Raw genomic sequence first — 20,025 nt, 5'->3', positions numbered from 1 at the left:
GCTCAATTTGAATTAGAGAGAACTGAAATGTGGACTTTTAGGGCTCTCATCATTGGTCAGCTATACTCTTTACTGTTATTTTGGCTGCTCACAAAACATAATTATAAGAAGTGCAGAACAGTTAGAATTCCCAATTATTATAACATTATGTTCACAAAAGAGAATCTCGTCTACTGAAAATTCTAAGCTATAATGATGGTGCCTAGTATTGTCACAGGCTGGATTCTGGAGAATCAGCAAATAGATTTTTTTTTCTTAATAGCCAACATACTAGATCATCAGATCATCTTAGTGTGATAATATTGTGAAAATATTACTTCACCTAGGTTGATTTGAAGCACACTGTCTTCATAATTCACAACCAGAAATGAACCATCATCTCAAAATTTGGATTCCAGTTTGGAATTTCCCAAACTTTGAGGGTGTTCAGATCCAGGGTTCAGGTATGGCTCATTATACTATATAGGACCCAGCCACCATACAGTTTACATTTAAATGAAGTTCTGAACTCCAAAGTTTAGGAGTCTGAGTGGATCCAGGATTTTGGTTTGATCTTCTCTCTACTTCATATATACTAGGCTCACTAAATCACCACTAACGAAGAGGTCTTGTTGTATCCATTAATTTTTTTATTAGTAAAAAATTTGGAGAATTAGCTAACTTCCTGTTGTGCATCACAGGGTACGTCTATACTTACTTCCTGGTCTGGATGTAAGCGATCGATCTTCTGGGATCGATCCCGGAAGTGCTCGCCGTCGACGCCGGTACTCCAGCTCAGCGAGAGGAGTACACAGCATCGACGGGGGAGCCTGCCTGCCGCGTCTGGACCCACGGTAAGTTCGGACTAAGGTACTTCGAATTCAGCTACGTTATTAACGTAGCTGAATTTGCGTACCTTAGTCCGAAGTGGGGGCTTAGTGTGGACCAGGCCTAAGAGGAGAATATTTATAGAAACAAATGGAATTCCCTAAATAAAGATAGCCAGTAACTGAACAAAATCTTCCAACATATTAAAGAAAGACATAATCAGAAGATTTTATAAAAATGCCACATAGATTAGACCTCAACTCAGGTAAACAAAATATGGTATTGAAGTTAAAAGAAACACTATAAAATTAACACATTATCTAATGTTGCTTTATACATACTTATTAAAGCCTCAATCCCGCAAGCACTTTAAATCTATGCCTAACTTCACTCATGTGAGTAGTCCTATTGAAGTCATGTGTGCTTAAATGTTTGCAGATTTGGGGCCTACTATAGCAACTTAGTATAGTACATATATTATTTCTGAGATACAGACATAGCGCCTAACCTGACATTGCCTAAATGTGGGAAGTAGATCACAAATTAGGAACACAGCAAAAATAGCAGAGAAGAAAGCTTGAAATGATTTTGGGATTGGTTTCTTTAATATAAAGTTTTCCATATCCTTAGCTTCTCATTTAATTATACAGGGATAATAGAAGAGGTCTTTGTGGAATAGAGGAACAGTTGAGAAATCTCTTGCAATAAGGGAAAAGTGAGAGATATTGTTAGAGAACATCTTAAAGAAACACACAGAGATACTCTTACGTGAACTGATGTCATTATTTAGCATAATAAAATAAGAAAATATGATTTATAATCTCATAATGCTTACTATTTATTTTAAACCAAATGTTATCTCCATAATAAGCTTCTGCCTATTGTCTTTTCTAAACTTGAATACTTCTTGTTTAAAAAATCTGGAAAGTCCCATTGCCTTGAGACTTTCCCTTAAATTATCCGGGGATGGGAGGATGAGATCCTATAAGATGACATTTAAAAGAGAATAATTTATACTGTATAAGCATCTTGAGCTACTACACCAGGAGATCTCAACCTTTATTTTACAATATGGACCACATCTTAATCAAGAGATTGGCTGAAGAACACCTCCCCTACCATTCATGATCACTTGAAATCTGTACAGCAACTACAGCAATTATTCACATGGAAAAGTATCATTAGGACAGTGTTCAATGTTTTTAATGTGATTTAGTGACTGGAATTAAGAGGGGGGCCAGCATCGTGTGACCAGCCAGCTCTCCATAGTTTGAGTTTGAGAGCCACTCTTCTGCACTTCTTAATATATTTGTTTTGGGATGTACATTTTCAGACAAGAAGCCAGGAACACGATACACATTGGCTGAAATTTTCAAAGCTGACTGGAGGATTTAGCCACACAAGTCCTGTTAGTTTTAACAAGAGTTGTATAATTAAATTCAGTAGTCTACTTTGAAAATCTCAACTACTATAACACACACACACTTTTTATAGCCATACCGTGCTCTGTGTAGCCTAGTCTGTAATCTGAGGACCTATATTCCACCACAGTATTCTTGTCTGAACAGCATGTACTACTATCTTCTAAGGATTATATGTGGCGGAGGAAGAGATTTGTGGATTCCAAATGCATGGAATATGTCTTTTGGGCAAGTGTTTTGTTTCTGTTATAGGGGGACCTAAATGGGATTTAAAACTGTCCTAAAAGGGGATCTGGAGATTTCTCTGTCAGCAGACAATCTCCTGATAGCATAAAGCAGGTGTAGTCAGCTCAGTTGCTACCTGCTTTCCCCCACTCTGTGCAGAGGGTATTCCAAGGTGAGTTAGAGTCATGAGGGTATTTGGCCAGAGTGTGCTATGCTACAGCAACCCCCAAATGCCAGAATGGCCCCTATGGGACCATTCCAATCAATGGAAGTTACTTGTACCTGCTCTAACTTGTGCTGGGGGCCAGTTACACCCTCAGCTACCCCAGGATGGAGAAACCTAAAAGTTACTTTAGAGCCACATTTGGGCCATTTTCCTGCTGCACTGACAATACGCTTGGTGCAGCTAACGAACATATCCATTATATTTAAAGAAACAGAAAACAGAAAATTCTAAGTTAAATATCATCAAAATACTTCAGTATATGAGCTATATATTGAAATATTCCTGTGTAAGTGATGATTAGTCCAGCAAATGTCTACCAAAGTTTAGGACAAACTTGAAGAGTGGGTAGGCCAAAGCAACAAATATGATCATAATACATTCATTTTGAATTTATGTTTGAATCTGTTTTCAATTAAAGGATCGTTTTATGTTGAAAATGTACATATTTTGTCATAAAGTCCCAGCTGATGGCCTAGAATAAACATAATACTCATGACTGAAGCCTACATTTGAGCTGCTACTGATCATGTCTAACTTATGTTGAAGGAAAATATAACAGAGGCAACTTGTTCATTAGGGCAAATTGAAACCCATTTCTCCTAAATTCTCTTCCTTTTATCTCATGAGAAACCCACGTCTTCACAATGACTCGCATGCTACCAGTTGTGTGCAAATATCTCAGGGACAGAATATATTCCAGACCTGGGTTTCTGTAGTTCTCATTTCAAGTAAACTATCATCAGTACTATGGATTAGGGATGAAATTCATCCCTTTGCAGAGAGCCAGCACAAGAGCTGTTCACTACATAAGTATCACTTGAGCCCTATTTTGAAGGCTTAAATGGTGCAAAGAACCCATGTAGGCCAATAGCAGATGGATGTATTTCATTCTAGATGAACAACAATAAAATCATTGAGAAGAATGTATGCAGAGACTGCACCTGTAAATTACTATATCAGTACATTTTTCTATGCTCATATTTTAAATCAAATTTTTGTATTTGCCTCTCTCACACTCCCTTTATTCTGTGCATTTTCAACAAACACTTTTGGTTACTGAATGGTGTTCACTGAGAGCTAGATTTTTTAAGAATAGCCTAGTAAATCAGTTTGAATGCTAACTGCGTACACTAAGGGCAGCTAATTTCCATCTGGAGAAACAGTCATCCATCTTAGTGGAAGCTGCTGGTAACATTGTGCATACATTTGTAGCCTGCACAGAAATGTACACATTTGAAAAGACAACACCAGCATATTAAAAAACCTCAAACCTCATTGCATTTCTTTTGTATGTTGAAACAGTGGAATGGGCATCATGTTCGAGCAAGAGTAAAAATGCAGTTTCTAAAGCTGGGGAAATGTAAGTTTGATCAAGATCATTATTAAGAAAGAGTTATGCAGCACAACAACAATAAAAACCATCCACAGAAACCCACAAACTCTAGGAGATGATGATTAGTTTGTTTTTTTTCTTAAATAAATGTCCTCACCAAAAGAATCCTCTGTCACTCCTTCCCTGGTTACTTAAACTCTTGTTTTTATAAAAATAGATTTAATTAATAAATGTTTTAATATTGTTATTATATTTGTTCTATTGAAAATATATTTTCAAAAGTGTGATAAATCTGGAAATTAATTTCCATGAGACATATCCAGATTAATGTATATGTAACAAGCAGCTTTGCATCCACACTTCCAAAAATAAACAAACATACATATGAGCGCAAGAACACATCCACATGGTTTGGATTAATTTTGAGTAATTTTTTAGTACCTCTTAACAATACTTGACTCCCATTCCTCATTACATATTTAAAAAGCTGCTTGCAAAGATCTCTTCCCCAAATGACACCTTGATGGAGATGGAAGCAATGGCAGGCAAAAGGGAAAGCAAAACAGTAAAGAAAAATCAACTTTTAGATTTGAATCTGAAGTTCTTATTTTTTAAAAAAGTCTTACAACATGGAAAAAATGGTATGCTTTTTTGTTCCATAAGAGAACCCTTCTTAACAAAAAATAAAATGTGGAATTTGGGCAGAAATTTACGGGAGATTGCTTCACAGAGAAGAACTAAAGCTAGTTTGTTCTATTAAGGGCCCTTGATCCTGGAAACACTCTCATACATGTTGTCCTGTTCAGTTAATTGGGACTTCTCATGTGCACAAATTTACTCTTGTATGTGTTTGTGGGACTGGGGTCTAAGTTCTTGAAACATATTCAGCAAATTAGCATTCAAGGATACTAGTGAATCTATAGCTTTAGGAAATCTATTCCTCTGTTAGAACTTTAGAAAAACAAAACCAAAAAAAATGCACTTGATTCACCACTATTACTCTGTTGAAATCAGTGAAGTCACACCAGCATAAAAATGGAGTAACAGCAGTGAATCAGACCCAGTGTGTCTTACGCTGTGAAACTGGTTAGAAGGATAAACCTTTTTGAATCTTCTCCTGCTCTTCCTTCTCTGCCTTCCATATATAACAGCAGCTTTTTCCCAGTGTCAAGAAGTATGCTTTTTAAGTTGCAAATTAAGCAATAAATAGCATGATGATTACTTAGTCTGGTTAATTCATTTTGTAATACATATACATTTTACTGATCGTCCCAAATGCTCTTTTTAACTGAAAATTAATAATGCTCAAGTATATTGTAGCTCCACATAACTTTAAAAATGGTAAACAAATTAACACAAACATCTGCACCCAGTTTACATGTGACATGCATGTAAAAATGTGCGTGGCTTTCAGAGCATGCAGACATGCGCCCATTTCATAGTTCACAGTAGCGCATATCTCATGCAAGTTTTGAAAATGTAGTCCAGTATATCTATGTAAGTCATCTGAATAGAGCATGAAAGCTTTAAGTCTTATAGAGGTACAAATATTGTGTTCGGCCTTTGCATCCATTTTCTTGCATGTAAATATGGCTATTAAAGAGTTCTAGTTTTAAAGAGAATTATCTGAGATGTCAGTTAGACGTTTGTACTAAATGAAGACCAGTTAGTTAATAACTAGAACTCCATTTCATCATAGGCTGCTTTTTACTTCTAACAGCAAACATATAAAAGTAGACTCAAGGCAACATATTATTACACTGCTGTCCTAGGCCTTTCTCTCTGCCTACATAAAATGTAGTAACTAATGCCGCACTCTTACATAGCGTAACTTACAGTAGTGATTAATTTGTTTGTGTTCCACTGATCTCTCGTGGATGGTATGGCAGACCTGCTCAAGTATGAGGATCTCATCATCCCTCTAATAGCTGGCCCACAGAAGTTATATAAGCCCTAAAACTACTAACCTAATGGAGATTCTCCGTTAGCTGCAGTGGTAGAGGCTTTGGCGCAGAAAGCTCTGTAAAGTCTATGTGACTGCAGTGTGCAGTATAGCTGACAACTGAATATTCTGTGTGGCTTGAGAATTGTTACAACAGCCTTTCCAAGGGTTACTCACCATGTGGTAGAGGCAGATATTTAGTTTAAAAAAAAAAAAGGACGAAAAATGGTGAAAAATTCGAATAATGAACCAATTTTGCAACCAGCTCTATAATGGATAAAATAATGTCAGATGCTTATACAAATAAATTTAAGCCCAGGGCTCAGGAAGATTTAAAGTTCAGTTCTTTCTAATCCGCACCCCAGTTAGTCACACATAACGAGAATTCACTACATGAAATCACTGGTCATTTCTGCAAAGAATTCTAACATTTTCAGGCACCAGCTTACCAGCATTTAAACTATTACAAAGTTAAGGTAACAATATGACCCATACATTTGGATTTAGTTAAGAGATAAAATAAATATTTATGTCAACCTTTTTTTTCTGATTGCACATTTGATATTGGAAGCTACATGATCACAAAACATGAAAAAAGTCAATTACTTTTTGATCTACCATCAAACTCTAAATACATCAATAAGGAAGCCACACCAGGCCAAATAGGCTATTACTTTCAAAGAAGTCCATGAAAGTTTCCCAAATACTGTTATACAAAGTTACACATCCATGCTGAGTTATTCACCAGTGTGTAGCAACAGTTTTGCAGTGCGCCAGGATTGTATTGGCAGGTAACTGACAGAGGAACTATGCAGTGTGATTAAAAATTCCACATTGGAAGCATTAACATAAAAGTACGTGTTTATAGTCTGAACGGGAGACTGCAGTTCTTGAAGTTGGGAGGAACATAAGGGAGGAATGAGAATATCTTCCATTTTAGAAATGCTGAGGCACAAAACAAAGTTGCTTCTAGTACTTTCATACATGAAATCCTTTCTCCTGTATGTGCATCATGTGTAATCGCAAAGTCTGTAAACTGCTCACTATTCGTCTCTGGTGTCCAATGAGTACAACTCCAATTCTCCTAATGTCACTGTAAGATAAAGAAAGGTTAAAATTCATCTTGGATGCATGTACAGCCACACAGAAAGAATTCTGATTGCTTCCACATATTGTTCAGCACCTAATGTAGTTCTTAATCAGAACTATTCAATGTCTTGATTTGAATATGCAAAAATGCCCTAAATTTGCAGGCATTCAAAGGTGCACCCACCTATTCTTTATTTGTATAGACAACCATTTAGAAAAAAAAAAAATCACATCTCATAGCTAGGACATAGCTTTTTTGCTGTATCCTTAGAGGTCAAAATCTTTCTCCCAGCCCCTAGATACAAGCCTGAGAAGCAAGCAGAGAAAAGGGACCTCCAAAGGGTGGGAGGAGGGAAGCAATCCTTCCCACCCATGCTGTAGAGGCAAGCAGAACCACTTCGTGTTCACTATTGCAGCTGCTGCAGCACTTCTGCTGCTTGCGGGAGGGGCAGGGATAAGACCAACAATTTGTAGATCTGCCCATGCTTATCTCCCAGTCCACCTTTGCCTCGCCTACTTCTACAACAGGCTGATGCAAAGGAAACACTATGAAGCATCCAGCTCCTTCACTGTAGAACCTCCCAACAATTTAACTGCGTTGAGTACCGTCTGTGGATGACGAGGGCAGTATTTGACCCTTTAATAACAAATGGAAAGAGCTAGTGGATGCTAATGATTAAAAACTGCAGTAAAGTTAATTATGATCTGGTGACAAATCTTCACACGATAAAAACCCCACACAATAGACAAGCTCTGAATTGGCTGAACCAAATATTAAACATTAGGACAAAAGAGTAATTTATGTGGCTCACACCAATCCTCTGAGGCAAGAACAGCATTTTTTTAAAAAATATGAAGTATAATACAACTTTCAGAAAACCAGTATTATCAAATTTAGTATTATATAGCTCCCTTCACATTCAAAATGTGCCACAATGTATGGTAAAATGTCAAATTAGATACCAATAGCAACAGTCATCATTATTCACTGCTCCTGCTCCCATTGAAATCAATAACAAAACTTCAATGGAGCAGGATCAAGAACTGAGTTCCAAAAGTGTGCTTGGGACTGCACACAACACAGAAAAGATATGATTAGTGTACACAACCTGGACCTGATCTTGTATACAGCAAAGTACATTTTACCATTGGTTCAATGGGAGCAGTTCAAGCCCCCGAGCCAACAACACACTTATGCATACAAATAGTCCCACTGATTTCATGTGGTTACACAAAAAGTATGCGGTGGAGTGAGGAATTGAAACCAGGTCTACTGAGTCTCTTAATCACCACATCATCTTTCCTTGCCATATTTTGGTTGAAAGCCTATTTTTCCTTTTATTAACTGTACTAGCAAAGTGAAAATATACTTTTGTTCCATACATCTTAGGACTTAGGCTCTATCAGTTAATCTAAGCAATTGCAGTTTACCCACTGTACCGATAATAGTTTACATACTTACTCAATACTCATTCTTGAAACCACATCCAAAGTTGTGAAACCCGCTGCCATGAAGTTATTTTTATACTGACCCATTTTTATTGACTCTAGCCAATCAATGACTGAAACAAACAAAGGATATTCGGGAACTTCACCAGGTGAATCTGGCATTCTACAAAAACAAAATGTAAAAGCTTGTAAAGAAGTAATAAGTATAAAAAAATAAAGCCTTGTTTACTTTTGTAGAGATATTTTTGTATTAAAAAGTTGACTAGACTAGGGCTATGTCTACACTATAGCCTATGTTGGCAAAACTTATGTCGTTCACTGGTGTATATATTCCACCCCCTGAGCGACATAAGTTACACCAACATAAGCGTTCATGTGCACAGCACTATATCAGCGGGAGAGTTTCTCCCGCTAATATAGCTTATGCCGCTTGTGGAGGTGTTTTTTTTATGCCAACGGAAGAGCTCTCTCCTGTCAGCATAGAGCATCTTCACCAGATGTGCTGCAGCAGCACAGCTGTATTGGTTACATACAATACAGCCGTGCTGCTGCAACACTGTAAATATAGACATAACCTAAGTCTATCAACACTAGAAAGAAATAAGATGAGCTCATGCTGCAAAGTTTAGATTCTGAACTGAAGTTCTCCAAAGTTTCAGATCTAGCACCTTGATTCTGGCCCATTCTCTAAAATTTGTCAGTTATATTTTAGCATCCAAAATTTCTTTTTAATCTACTATTAAGGAAATCATTGGAACTTCACAAGAGTTTTATATGCACAAGAAGCTCAGAAATGGACCTATCCACATTATTATAATTTTCAATAGAGAATATCTCTGCAGAAAAAGAGGTTACTTACTTTTACAGTAACTGATGTTCTTTGAGATGTGTAGTCTGACATATTCCATAGTGGGTGAGTGCAAATCCAGTGTGCATGCATGTGACAGTTTTCTAGTCAGCAGTACTCACTGTGGTAGTGCATGTGCCCTTCTTCTCCTTGTTTGCTCCGCAAAGCCACCCTGCCACATCCCAGGAGGCTGGGAATCAGGGGAAGAGTGATTGGCAGGGCTATAGAGAGGTTGCAGAAGTCCAATATCTGTCTCAGCCAGGCTGGGGCTATGAGGATTGCCTTCTCCCACTTTCCAAAGTACCCTGGGGAGCAGGGGAAAGAGAAGGAATGCATAGAAGAGTCCCTCTGTCTGTGGGAGGAGAAAGGCTTCTGAAAGAGACCCTGGATTTCTGTTCCTCCTCCCCTGTGCAGAGGTGGTGACATTTTTTCTCCCTCTTTGCAAAAAGATCTGAGTGAGAGACCCTGCATTGTTGGAAGATGTCCTGGAGGACCCACCCTTTAGTGCTCCCACCACTCATGATTGTCACAAAAGTGCCTGCTGAGGCCGTCTGCCTTCACATTGTCCACTCCTAGGAGATGGACCGCTGACAGGGAGATGCTATGTCCTATTGCAGAGTCACTTGGATGGCCTCCTGGCACAGAGCCTGTGATCTAGTGCCCCCTCTGCTGCCTGTTCAGGTAGAAGATTGGAGTGGTATTTTCCAACATTACCAGAATCATTTGACCTTGAATGACTGACAGGAAGGCTATGCATGTCCTGTATACAGCCCTGAGTTCCTACACATTGATGAGCATGGCCTTGTGCTATAAGATTACCCATGTGAGCCCGAACACCTGAATGTAGAGGCATCTGTGATCATTGTCCTTGAGGGAGAAGTGGGACTATACAGAACCCCTCTGCAAATGTTGCTTGGGTCCTTTCACCAGCTCAGTGATTAGAGAATTCCCAGAGGGAGGTGCAGTACCTTGTCTATGGGTGTCTTTTTCGGCTGTAGATGGAGGACAGCCAAGCTTGATGGTGCCAGAAGTGAAGCCTCGCATACGGGCTGATGAACATACAGGTCACCATAAGATCCAGAAGTCTGAGGCAGAGTCTAGCTTGTGTCAGCAGACAGGACTGCAAATGGGAGCAGAGATTGTGCAGCATCTGGAACTTGAGTGGTAGGTAGGCGATGGCTGCCTTTGCATCGAACACGGCCTCGCTGAATTCCATCCTCTATGTGGGTGCTAACATGGATTTCTTTTCATTAACCAGGAGGTACAGGTGCCCAAACGGTTGGAGAACAGTCCCAATGTTGGCCTGGACCTGAGGTTCTGCGTGGCTGCTGAAAAACCAGTTGTCTAAGTATGGGAACACATGGCTAGCCATCATTCTGATGTAGGCAGCCACCACATCTAGACACTTCATAAACACCTGGGACACCACATACAGCACGAAGGGCAAAACCCAGTATGGATCATGATTGTTCTTGAACACAGAATTCAGGAAGTGCCTGTGTGATGGGTCCATCAAAATGTGAAAGTACGCATCCTTGAGCTTGAGGGCAACATACCAGTCTTTCTGATCTAGGGAGGGGATAATTGACGCGAGGGAGACCATCTTTAACTTGAGATTTTTGTTGTTGGTAGTCAGGCCTCAGAGTCTAATATTGGTCAAAGCCCCACTGGTTTCTTTGGGAATGAAGTAGTATCTTGAATAGAATCCCCTTCCCCTCTGTCACGAAGGAACCTCCTCTACAATGCCCAAAGCAAGGAGGGACTACACCTCTTGCTGAAGCAGGGTCTTGTGGAGGGGTCCCTGAAGAGGAATATGGAAGGAGGATGATTGTGTGGAAGAGGGAGGAAATGATGGCATAGCCTCTCTGGACTACCTCCAGTTCCTAGTGGTCTGAAGTGATGCTGGACTAGGTGTGAAGTAAGTGAGCCAAACCGTTGCCAAAAAAAGGGAAAGGCAAAGATTGTGGAACACTTGGTATGCTATCCTTGGGCACTAAGTCAAATTTGTTGCCTGGTTGGTACCAAAGAGGAGTGGTGAGGTTCCAAGGTAGATCCTCTAGCAGGCTTCTTTCTTGAGGACATCTGCCTGCAACCCAAAGGCTCTGCTGGCCTCTACTAGAAAAATGGTGGTTGCTGCTGCTAAGGCTAGGGCTTGAAGTGCCTCTGCATGGAGTCCAGGAGATAGATTCCCAAGGACCTGAGGATAGCCCTTGAGTCCTTAAAGGATTTCACTGCCTTTGTCAGAGGGTTGGCGGTGTGCTATATAGGCTGGCAGTACCGCCTAATGACGATATTCCAGGGTGCAGTGCCTAATAGTGAGAATCCAAGGCTGCTTTGCCTAGCGGCAATAGCTCAGGGTAGTGGCAAGAGTCTAAGGGTCGATTTCCCTGGCAGTTACAGCTTGTGGTAGTGTTGCCCAATGGTGAGAGTCCAAAGGCCGCTTTACCTAGTCACAATAGTTCAGGGTAGCCCACTGGTCAGGGGGCGGGGGAGGAGGACCCAGGGCCCATCCTCCTCCACTGGGTTCCAACCCAGGGCCCTTTGAAACAGGCCTGTCACAAGGCTCAGGGTCTGATACCCCTAAGCATGCTCCTTGGGTCACTTCCTACCCTTGTTCCAGTCCCTCCAACGTCATCACGGGTGACTTGGGGTTCCTCCTGTGTTCCCTTCTGATGTGTCTCCAGAGTCTCTTCCATGAGCCCCAGAGTGTCGTCACCCTCAGTGTCTGTGGTCAACAGGCTTCCCAAGGCTGGGCGATGAGGCTTGGTCCTAGCGGTATGGAGCCCTGGCAGCTTCCCAGCAGCTGCACCCAACTGCTCTCCTCTGCAGTCAGCCCAGACTGAGCTGAGTCACTCCCTTTTAAATGCTCCCTCCACTGGGAGCACGCCCAGCAGAGGCAAGGGGGTGTGGCATCGTGGGCCCAGAGCAGCTCTTTAACCTTCGCCTCACCAGTGCGGGGTTGGTGCACCCCAGTCACAGTCTCGTCAGACTTATCATGGATAAGTAATCAGCCCTTGAATGACAGATCTTCAATGCTTGTTTGTAATTCCTTAGGTATATCTGCCAAGGTGACCCACTAAGAGCAGCACATCATGATCGCTGTTACCATTGACCTGGAGGCCATGTCTGCCACATCCAAGGCCACATGCAGAATGGTCCAGGCAACCAAATATCTTTCTGCAAGAACAGTTTAAAGTCATTCTGGCAGTCTTGTAGCAGCCTACTGATAAAATGTTGCAAAGCACAGTAGTTGACATGGTCATATTTTGCCAGGACTGCCTGGTAGTTTGATATCTTCATCTGGAGGCTTGAGGTGGACCAGGATTTCTGACCCAGCAGGCCAAGGTGCTTCGCCTCCTTATCCTTGGGTGTCAACTTCTGTTGGCCTTGGCAGGTTCTCTTGTTGGCCACTGTTATTACGAGGCTGAATTCAATATCTAGGGGTTCCTCTTAACATTACAAAGCAGAACCAGCTCAAGCCCCAACCCAGAAATCTGGGAAAACTAACTACCATCTGGGCGCCTCTAATAGACAATATTTCCCCATTTGCAATCAATGAGTCTGTGTGTAACAAAATAAAACTTTTATTAAGAGTAGAAGGAACACAACATTAATTTGAGAAACAATGATTCAAAAAGTATGCAGACAATTAAGTAAACACCCACCTCACACTATCTTGGGCAGTAGTCTTCCCCTCAGTTTCTCACCTTGTGGTGTAAAAGTCCAATAACACACCACTCTTCCTTTCCCTCCACTGCACCCCACTTGGGGTGTATTGTCTGAAGTCAGTGAAGTCTCAGAGTCCAGGAGTGCATTCAGGTGGGTTCACCTCTTGCCTCTGAAGGGGGAGGGTTGAGTGATGCCTCTGCCACTGCTGTTATGTTACCACTCCATCTGTTCACTGTTATTATTACTGCTTCTTGCCGCCAACACTGCTGCCTCTGCCTTTATCTGTGATGCCGTGTTCTGAGGTTCCACCAGCTAGCCCAACCCTTAGTGATTTCAGCTCTTAGTGATTTCACTGGGTAGTGGGGAACCTCACTGCTGCTGCCTACTCTGCACTGTCTTTCAGCACAATGCTGTCCCCAAACCAGGTCTTAGGCTCAGCCCCCTAGACCACTTATCGGTGACTGCAGCTCTAGTGATCACTGAGCAGAAAGAAGGACTCTCAATTGAGTCTAATCAGCTCTGTCTTTAAACATTGGAGGGGGCTGGTCAAATGCATCTAGGATTCTTTAAATAGATTCCATATCACCAGGTTGGAACACCTGTCCCCAGCCCCTCTGACCTTCACTTGAATTTGTATCACTACCTCACATTACCACATAATTTAACTTAATTGAGGAAGTCAACCTAAATGTAAGTAAAGTTCTGCTGCTGTTTAGTCATACAGTAACAATAGCAACATTTCATTACACTTGCATCCAAGACTTACATGAATTTTCCCCCCAAACTGCCAAAATTAATCACTTTGGCTGAGCAGATTTGTCTGCTGATCTCCTAGGCACAGTAGGTACATGTGTGAAAATACGGTCTGCTCCTAAGGTGTTTTCTTCAGTGCATCAATTGATGGAAGGAGAGAGCTCATTCAGGCTACTGGCTTACAGGATGAGACAGTGTAGTCCTCTGGGAAACATGGTGCCCACCCTGTGGGTGTAGGGGGACCCTGACGATGTGGCACAAACATTGACGCTGCTAGGTACAAGGATCTGGATGGCATCAAGGGTGACTGCAGCTCCAATAGCTGTAAGGGCGCTGGGACCAGTGATGAGGGCATCAGGATGTCCTGTACTGGAGGCAACTTGTAGCAGGTACCGCACTATCTGGTTACTGTTCTGACTGCCTCAGTACCGAGGAGGCTAACACGGCTTTGACAGCATCGGGGAAAGCTCTGGCCCACTGGATCTGTTCAACTGGTGCTTACTTCAATGCTCAGAGAACATTTTCAAAGTTTTGGGGCACCCTTAAAGCCTGACAGCATGGTAATTTTATGTGGCTTTGAAGTTGGTGCACGGGAGGGAGATCTCTATCTCTCCTCCTTCCAAAGATCGCCTTCCAAGTTCAACCTATCGCTGTACCTTTTAGAGAAGTTGATGCTAGGGCCAATTTCAATGATCGATGTCCCCCGCAGACCTAGATGCCTGGAATCCAGGGCGAGAGTCTGGCCTTATCGCCTGCTTCATGAGGAAAACTCTGTTGTGCCTCCCTGGAGTTCTAGGTCTGCTTCGAGAAGGACCTGCAGATTTCACAGCATTCTAGTGCGTGCCCCTTGCCAAGGCAAAACTGACACCTTATTTGTCTGTCATTCAGCAGCATAACCGCCTCTCAGGACAAGCAGTTCTTGAAGCCAAGGTACTTGCCGTGGTTGGCCATGGTGCTTGTACTACCTGCAACTGTGGAGAAGGGTCCCTCTTCCTGCTGTGTTCACCTGCACCTTTCTGACTAAAATAACAAGGCTAACTAACTAGAAGCCAAATTGGAGGAAAATCTGAAGAGAGTTGCTCCAAAATGTACCTGTGGGTGGTAGAGAAGGAACTAGGTGTGGCTTGGTAGTATCACCCTTTGCACCCTCACAGAATGCACGAAGAGATGAAAGGTGCATGTGCCACCCCAGTGGGTACTGTTGACCAGAAAATTCTCCAATGCCTGCACGCCAGCCCAACACGCCCCAGCTGTGGAATATGCATATGGACTAGCACTTGAAGAAGAATTTAAACGCTTGGGATGAAGATAATGACATAATTTTGAAACCCACCAAAGCAAAGCAGAGGGTATAAAAGCAGATTTAACCTTGGCTATTATGGGAAAATTGCACAGTTAGAATGAAAAAGTATTAATACCATGCTGGCTAATAACTTTTACCTTTATCTACATAGAAAATAGATGAAAAAGGGAATAGCTGTTTATTGCCACATTATTAGACAATGATTGCAGCAGCTGGAGTACTAACCTAAAGAGCAAATAAGAATTACATTTTATACTCTGATTTTCATGGAATTTTATGCATGGTAATAAACAAAAATAAAAAGGTCCAGCTAATTCAATCACACTTCTGTCTCAATATTTTTTAACCTACTATTGTTTCAAGTAAAATTTAAGAGATTAGAGAAAACAGCATTCTCTGTTGGGTTGTTTCCCTGTTATATTTCCTTTGGACTTTAACCCATGGGGTGGAGAGTGCTCTCAGCTCCCAGTGACTTTATGCATTTGGCAGCACATTGTGTAGAATTGCTTTGTAAATTATTTTGTCTGTTATTTTCACCAGCCTGTGTGGTTCTTTCACAGAGCACATGGGGTGGGGGGTTGGGGGGGGGCAGGGAAATATTTTATAAAATATGAAAAAAATATAGTAAAACCACAAAAATGGGCAGGGAGACTGAGGGACAGGTGCAATATCTGAAACTATTTTAAAACAAACCTTTTAAAATTGACTAGATCACAAGTTGAATAGCAGAAATACTTTGAAGAATCAGTATTTTGTCATTAAAAACATCACTTTGAAAGTATATTTTCTAAAAGAAGCACATGAGAGTTTATAAGTGTTTTGGAGTACCTTTTAAAAGAAAGATATATTCTAATTTCAGTGGGGCAACTTACAGTGGAAAATACCACTCCAAACCTAGCCTTAGCAAGACACCATTAACTGTTCCAAATTCTGACTCTAGTGTGGGGAAACAAACCAACTCCAACTATCACACAAATCTGGGGTGGCCAGACAGCCACAGCTCTAAACCTAGTCTGGGTTTACCTAACAGCCTTTCCCCTTAAGCTTACCTGTGGTAAACCACCAGCCCCAACCTTAGCCCTAGCTACCAGCCTCTTTCCACACTCTGGTGCAGGTCCCCATGGCCTCCCCAAGGGGAAGTATTAAGTATGAAGTATTCAGAGGCTCAGAGGGCCCTTCACACTGGAGTGAATTTTGCCCTTAATGAATAAGAGTGGGGCCAAATTCATCCCTGATATGAATTCACTGATTTCAGTTTACACTTAGGATGACTTTGGCTCACTATGATTACAAAGTGGCCAGTCATTTCTTCAACAGCTCTACACCTAAAATCTGCTTTATTCATGTGCATAATATTACTTTGGGAATAGGGAAGAAGCTTTGGGTAGCACCTCCAGGAATTTTTTGTGGAATGAGAGTGCCATAGATTTGCTGTACTAATATCCCTCTTCCAGTAAGGGGAGCATGACTTAGCAAGTATGGAGTATAAATAGATTCAGAAGGAAAATACTCTAAGGCAGTTTACCAACTGTTCACACACTCTGTGCTATTTCAAATGAAGAGACAGAGCATTAAAGAGAGAAGAAAATTAAAGAGGGAACTTGGAAAACAAGAGTATAGGACAAACACCAAACAAAAGGTGGAAAAACAGAGAGGAGACTCATGAAGATCAAAGACTGACAGAAAACAAACAAAAGAGATAGATGAAAATTCTGGACCAAAAAAGATAAATGGCTATCAATGTGCTTGAGAAAAAAAAGTCCTTTTGTTTGCAATTTCACCAGTTTCATTTGATAATAAAATACACTTTATAAGAGGCTCAGAATGATTTTAAACACACAACACTTAACAGCTAAGAACTAGCTGAGGTCAGAGTTGTGTCAGGATATCCCGTCCCTACATAATCCACTATGTTATCTGATGGCAGCCATGATTGTATGAGGAAAGAGCACTGAAGTGAGTCTTACACAAGTACATCCTCCACTAGGGTATGAAGGGAGCTGGGGTTGCGGATCAATTTGTCTAGGAAACTGACAATGTCAGTAAACTTCGGCCGGTGGTTTCTCTCTTTTTGCCAGCAGTGAAGCATAAGTTGGTGGAGAGAAGCTGGGCAGCCCATAGGAGCCGGAAGCCTGTAACCTTCTTCTATAGACAGTATAACCTAAACAAAGATAATAGGGGTGATTACAGAGCATCATATTAACACACATAAGGACAATATCAAACTAGGAATGCAGACCAATGATAAATGAAGACTAAGACACCCTCATGGTCTAGCATTGTATGCAGCTCTGAGATCCTCGCATGCAGATGGGGTGAAGGCCAAGATTTTGACTAGTGTTCTTTACACTACACTTTCAATCTCAGACAGAGCCAGCAAAGCATTAGTCTCAAAGCATTAGTCACAAAAGTGTGTCTCATTCTATTATTTTTAACTATTTCTACTATTTATTCTATTATTATTAACCTTTCTATTAAATGACAGTGAAGGAGGAGAAGAGGAGAGAACTAAGAAACATCCTTTTTCTCTTCAGCAACCTGAAGTCAGGAAGCCAACAAAATAATCCCATATGAATGTGCTCTGATATTTGCATTGTGACATTGCATTAATACATGCCAATGTCATGCTGTAATGAGATTGTCACAGTGCAAATACCACAGTGCAATGTCTGGCCCCCAGTAACTTCATTTGATGACAAAGTAGTTCTCCTGCTCTTCAGGACTGAGTATGACTGATCCAGACAATGAAAGGCATTTTGCAATACCGCATAATGCAACTTTGTCTTGTATAGCATTTTTCATAAAAACTGCATCTTACAATACTTTAGGGGGGTAGATATATATATATATATATATATATTGTGACAAAGTTCCTCCTTTATCTTGGTGGGTCCTGCGCTTATTGGTGGATTTTCTTGCCTCAGAGATTCACCCATGTGGGTTGGGGAACAGCCCAGAGACCTTCCCCTCTGGAAGAACCCACAGTCCAGGTCAATAGGGATGTTTGGGGGGAATCTGGGCCCGCCCCTCTACTCCGGGTTCCAGCCCAGGGCCTTGTGGGTCTATAGTGCCTCCTGTAACAGCTGCATGACAGCTACAACTCCCTGGGCTACTTCCCCATGGCCTCCTCCAAACACCTTCCTTATTCTCACCACAGGACCTTCCTCCTGGTGTCTGATAACGCTTGTGCTGCTCAGTCCTCCAGCAGCACACCCTCTAAGCTCCTTGCACCTCTTGCTCCCAGCTCCTCACACTTGCACCACAAACTGAAGTGAGCTCCTTTTTAAAAACCCAGGTGCCCTGATTAGCCTACCTTAATTGATTCTAGCAGCTTCTTCTTAATTGGCTCCAGGTGTCCTAATTAGCCTGCCTGTCTTAACTGGTTCTAGCAGGTTCCTGATTACTCTAGTGCAGCCCCTGCTCTGGTCACTCAGGGAACAGAAAACTATTCATCCAGTGACCAGTATATTTGCCCTCTACCAGACTCCCGTACTCCACTGGTCTGGGTCTGTCACAATATATATATATGAAATTACAGTGTTAGATAAAAATACCAGGAAAGTGATACTGCAAGGATTGGCAGGGGTGGGAAGATATGTTTTGAACTGAGGTTTGAAAAGAAATGGACAGATCAGATATAGGGAAACTGTTCCATTTAGGGGGAGCTGAAGAGGAGATGGCTTTGTTTAGTAACTCTGTGAGACGGCTGAAAGTGACAAACAGGCCAGTGCTACATAAGTGGAGAGAGCAGGAAGGAAAGCAGAAGCAGACAAGTTCTGTGAGAGGTCAGCTGGAGTGAGTTCATGAAAGGTTTAAAAACTGAGACTGGAATGTTTACTAGATCCTGAAATGAAAAGGGAGCCCGTGGAGCTGTTGAAAGAAGAGAATGATGTAGTTATGCTTCTTTGCACATAGAGGGAAAGCAGCAGCTGTTCCAAGGACAACAACCCATATACAATGTCCACTGAAAAGTAAATCACAATATTTACAATAATACATTGGCATTTGTGAGAAATATACCTGTTGAAAGCATGCACTCTGCATTAAAGTGACATTTTATATATTTTAGTATAATTATACATACACATACATGTGTGCATTGCACATATAATCAATACAGCAGGCAGAGTGCACATTACATTATTTACAATGAAGCAATGCTTTATAACTGTAGCTTCTGTATTTTCAATCCTATTAGCATGGGACTCTAGCTTGCGCTCTTTCTGAATTCTGTTTATGCTGCAGGCACTATGCTAATAACAGTAATGAAGCTACATTCACCTTGTGGTGCAGAGGGAAGAAAGAGCATGGTAACTGCACTCAACTTGGGCCTGAATTTTTAGAAAGAAGAGTTGAGCAACAGAGCATTGCCCTCCTGTACACTGGCAGAAACCTACTGTGCATAAACAACACGTGTTTAGAGCTGTATGGGCAATTGGGATTGCGGTGGGGGAAGTTTTGAACCACTCAGCAATAGCACTAGTTGATATGCTTTACTCACAAGTTAGCATAATTTGCCACAGAGATCTTCCAATCTGTAGCTTCTTCCACTTCCTACATGCTTGGGTGTAATGTGCATGGATAGATCAGAGACTAATGGCGGAGCTGGCTGCGCTGCCTGGGGTATGAACCAGGAGAGCGTGTGCAGAGGAACAAACGTGTTACAAGTGTCCTGGAAATTGCAGATTTTGGCCTCAGATTTCTTGCAGGTCCTCAGGTTCCATGTGAGTAAGAGTCCCTGCCCCCCTAATTCATGCTGCTATCCTTCCTCTCAATGGGATAAACACTAGATCATTTCCAGGAGTTAGCCCAAATGGAAATCTTGAAATTTCTGCCTTCCATGCTTATTTTCAGGAGAAAAAGCTCTGTCCATAGAGGAGAAAATGTCAGCAACTGAAATTACCACAATAGTGGATTATTTATGTCTTCCGCAGCAACAGAGTCATCAGAATCCTTTCATT

At 41.5% G+C, this 20,025-nt stretch overlaps 1 protein-coding gene across 2 annotated transcripts in view; it reads right to left on the bottom strand.

Annotated features, from left to right (window-relative positions):
* Positions 1-879: 879 nt before the first annotated feature.
* The window catches only part of LOC117888172 (ephrin type-A receptor 6-like), a 385,983-nt gene continuing 366,837 nt past the window's right edge, over positions 880-20,025 (bottom strand). For both annotated transcript variants that reach the window (XM_034791377.1, XM_034791386.1), the window contains 3 exons: positions 17,032-17,225; positions 8,506-8,655; positions 880-7,047 (listed from right to left, as the gene is read on the bottom strand). In XM_034791377.1, coding sequence (XP_034647268.1) covers positions 6,933-7,047; positions 8,506-8,655; positions 17,032-17,225 — 459 coding nt within the window. In that variant the 3' untranslated portion in view covers positions 880-6,932. The remainder of the gene's footprint in view (positions 7,048-8,505; positions 8,656-17,031; positions 17,226-20,025) is intronic.

This window comes from Trachemys scripta, chromosome 1 (assembly GCF_013100865.1).
Source record: "Trachemys scripta elegans isolate TJP31775 chromosome 1, CAS_Tse_1.0, whole genome shotgun sequence".
NCBI classification, from domain to species: Eukaryota; Metazoa; Chordata; order Testudines; family Emydidae; genus Trachemys; species Trachemys scripta.
This window is presented reverse-complemented; position numbering and strand designations above follow the sequence as displayed.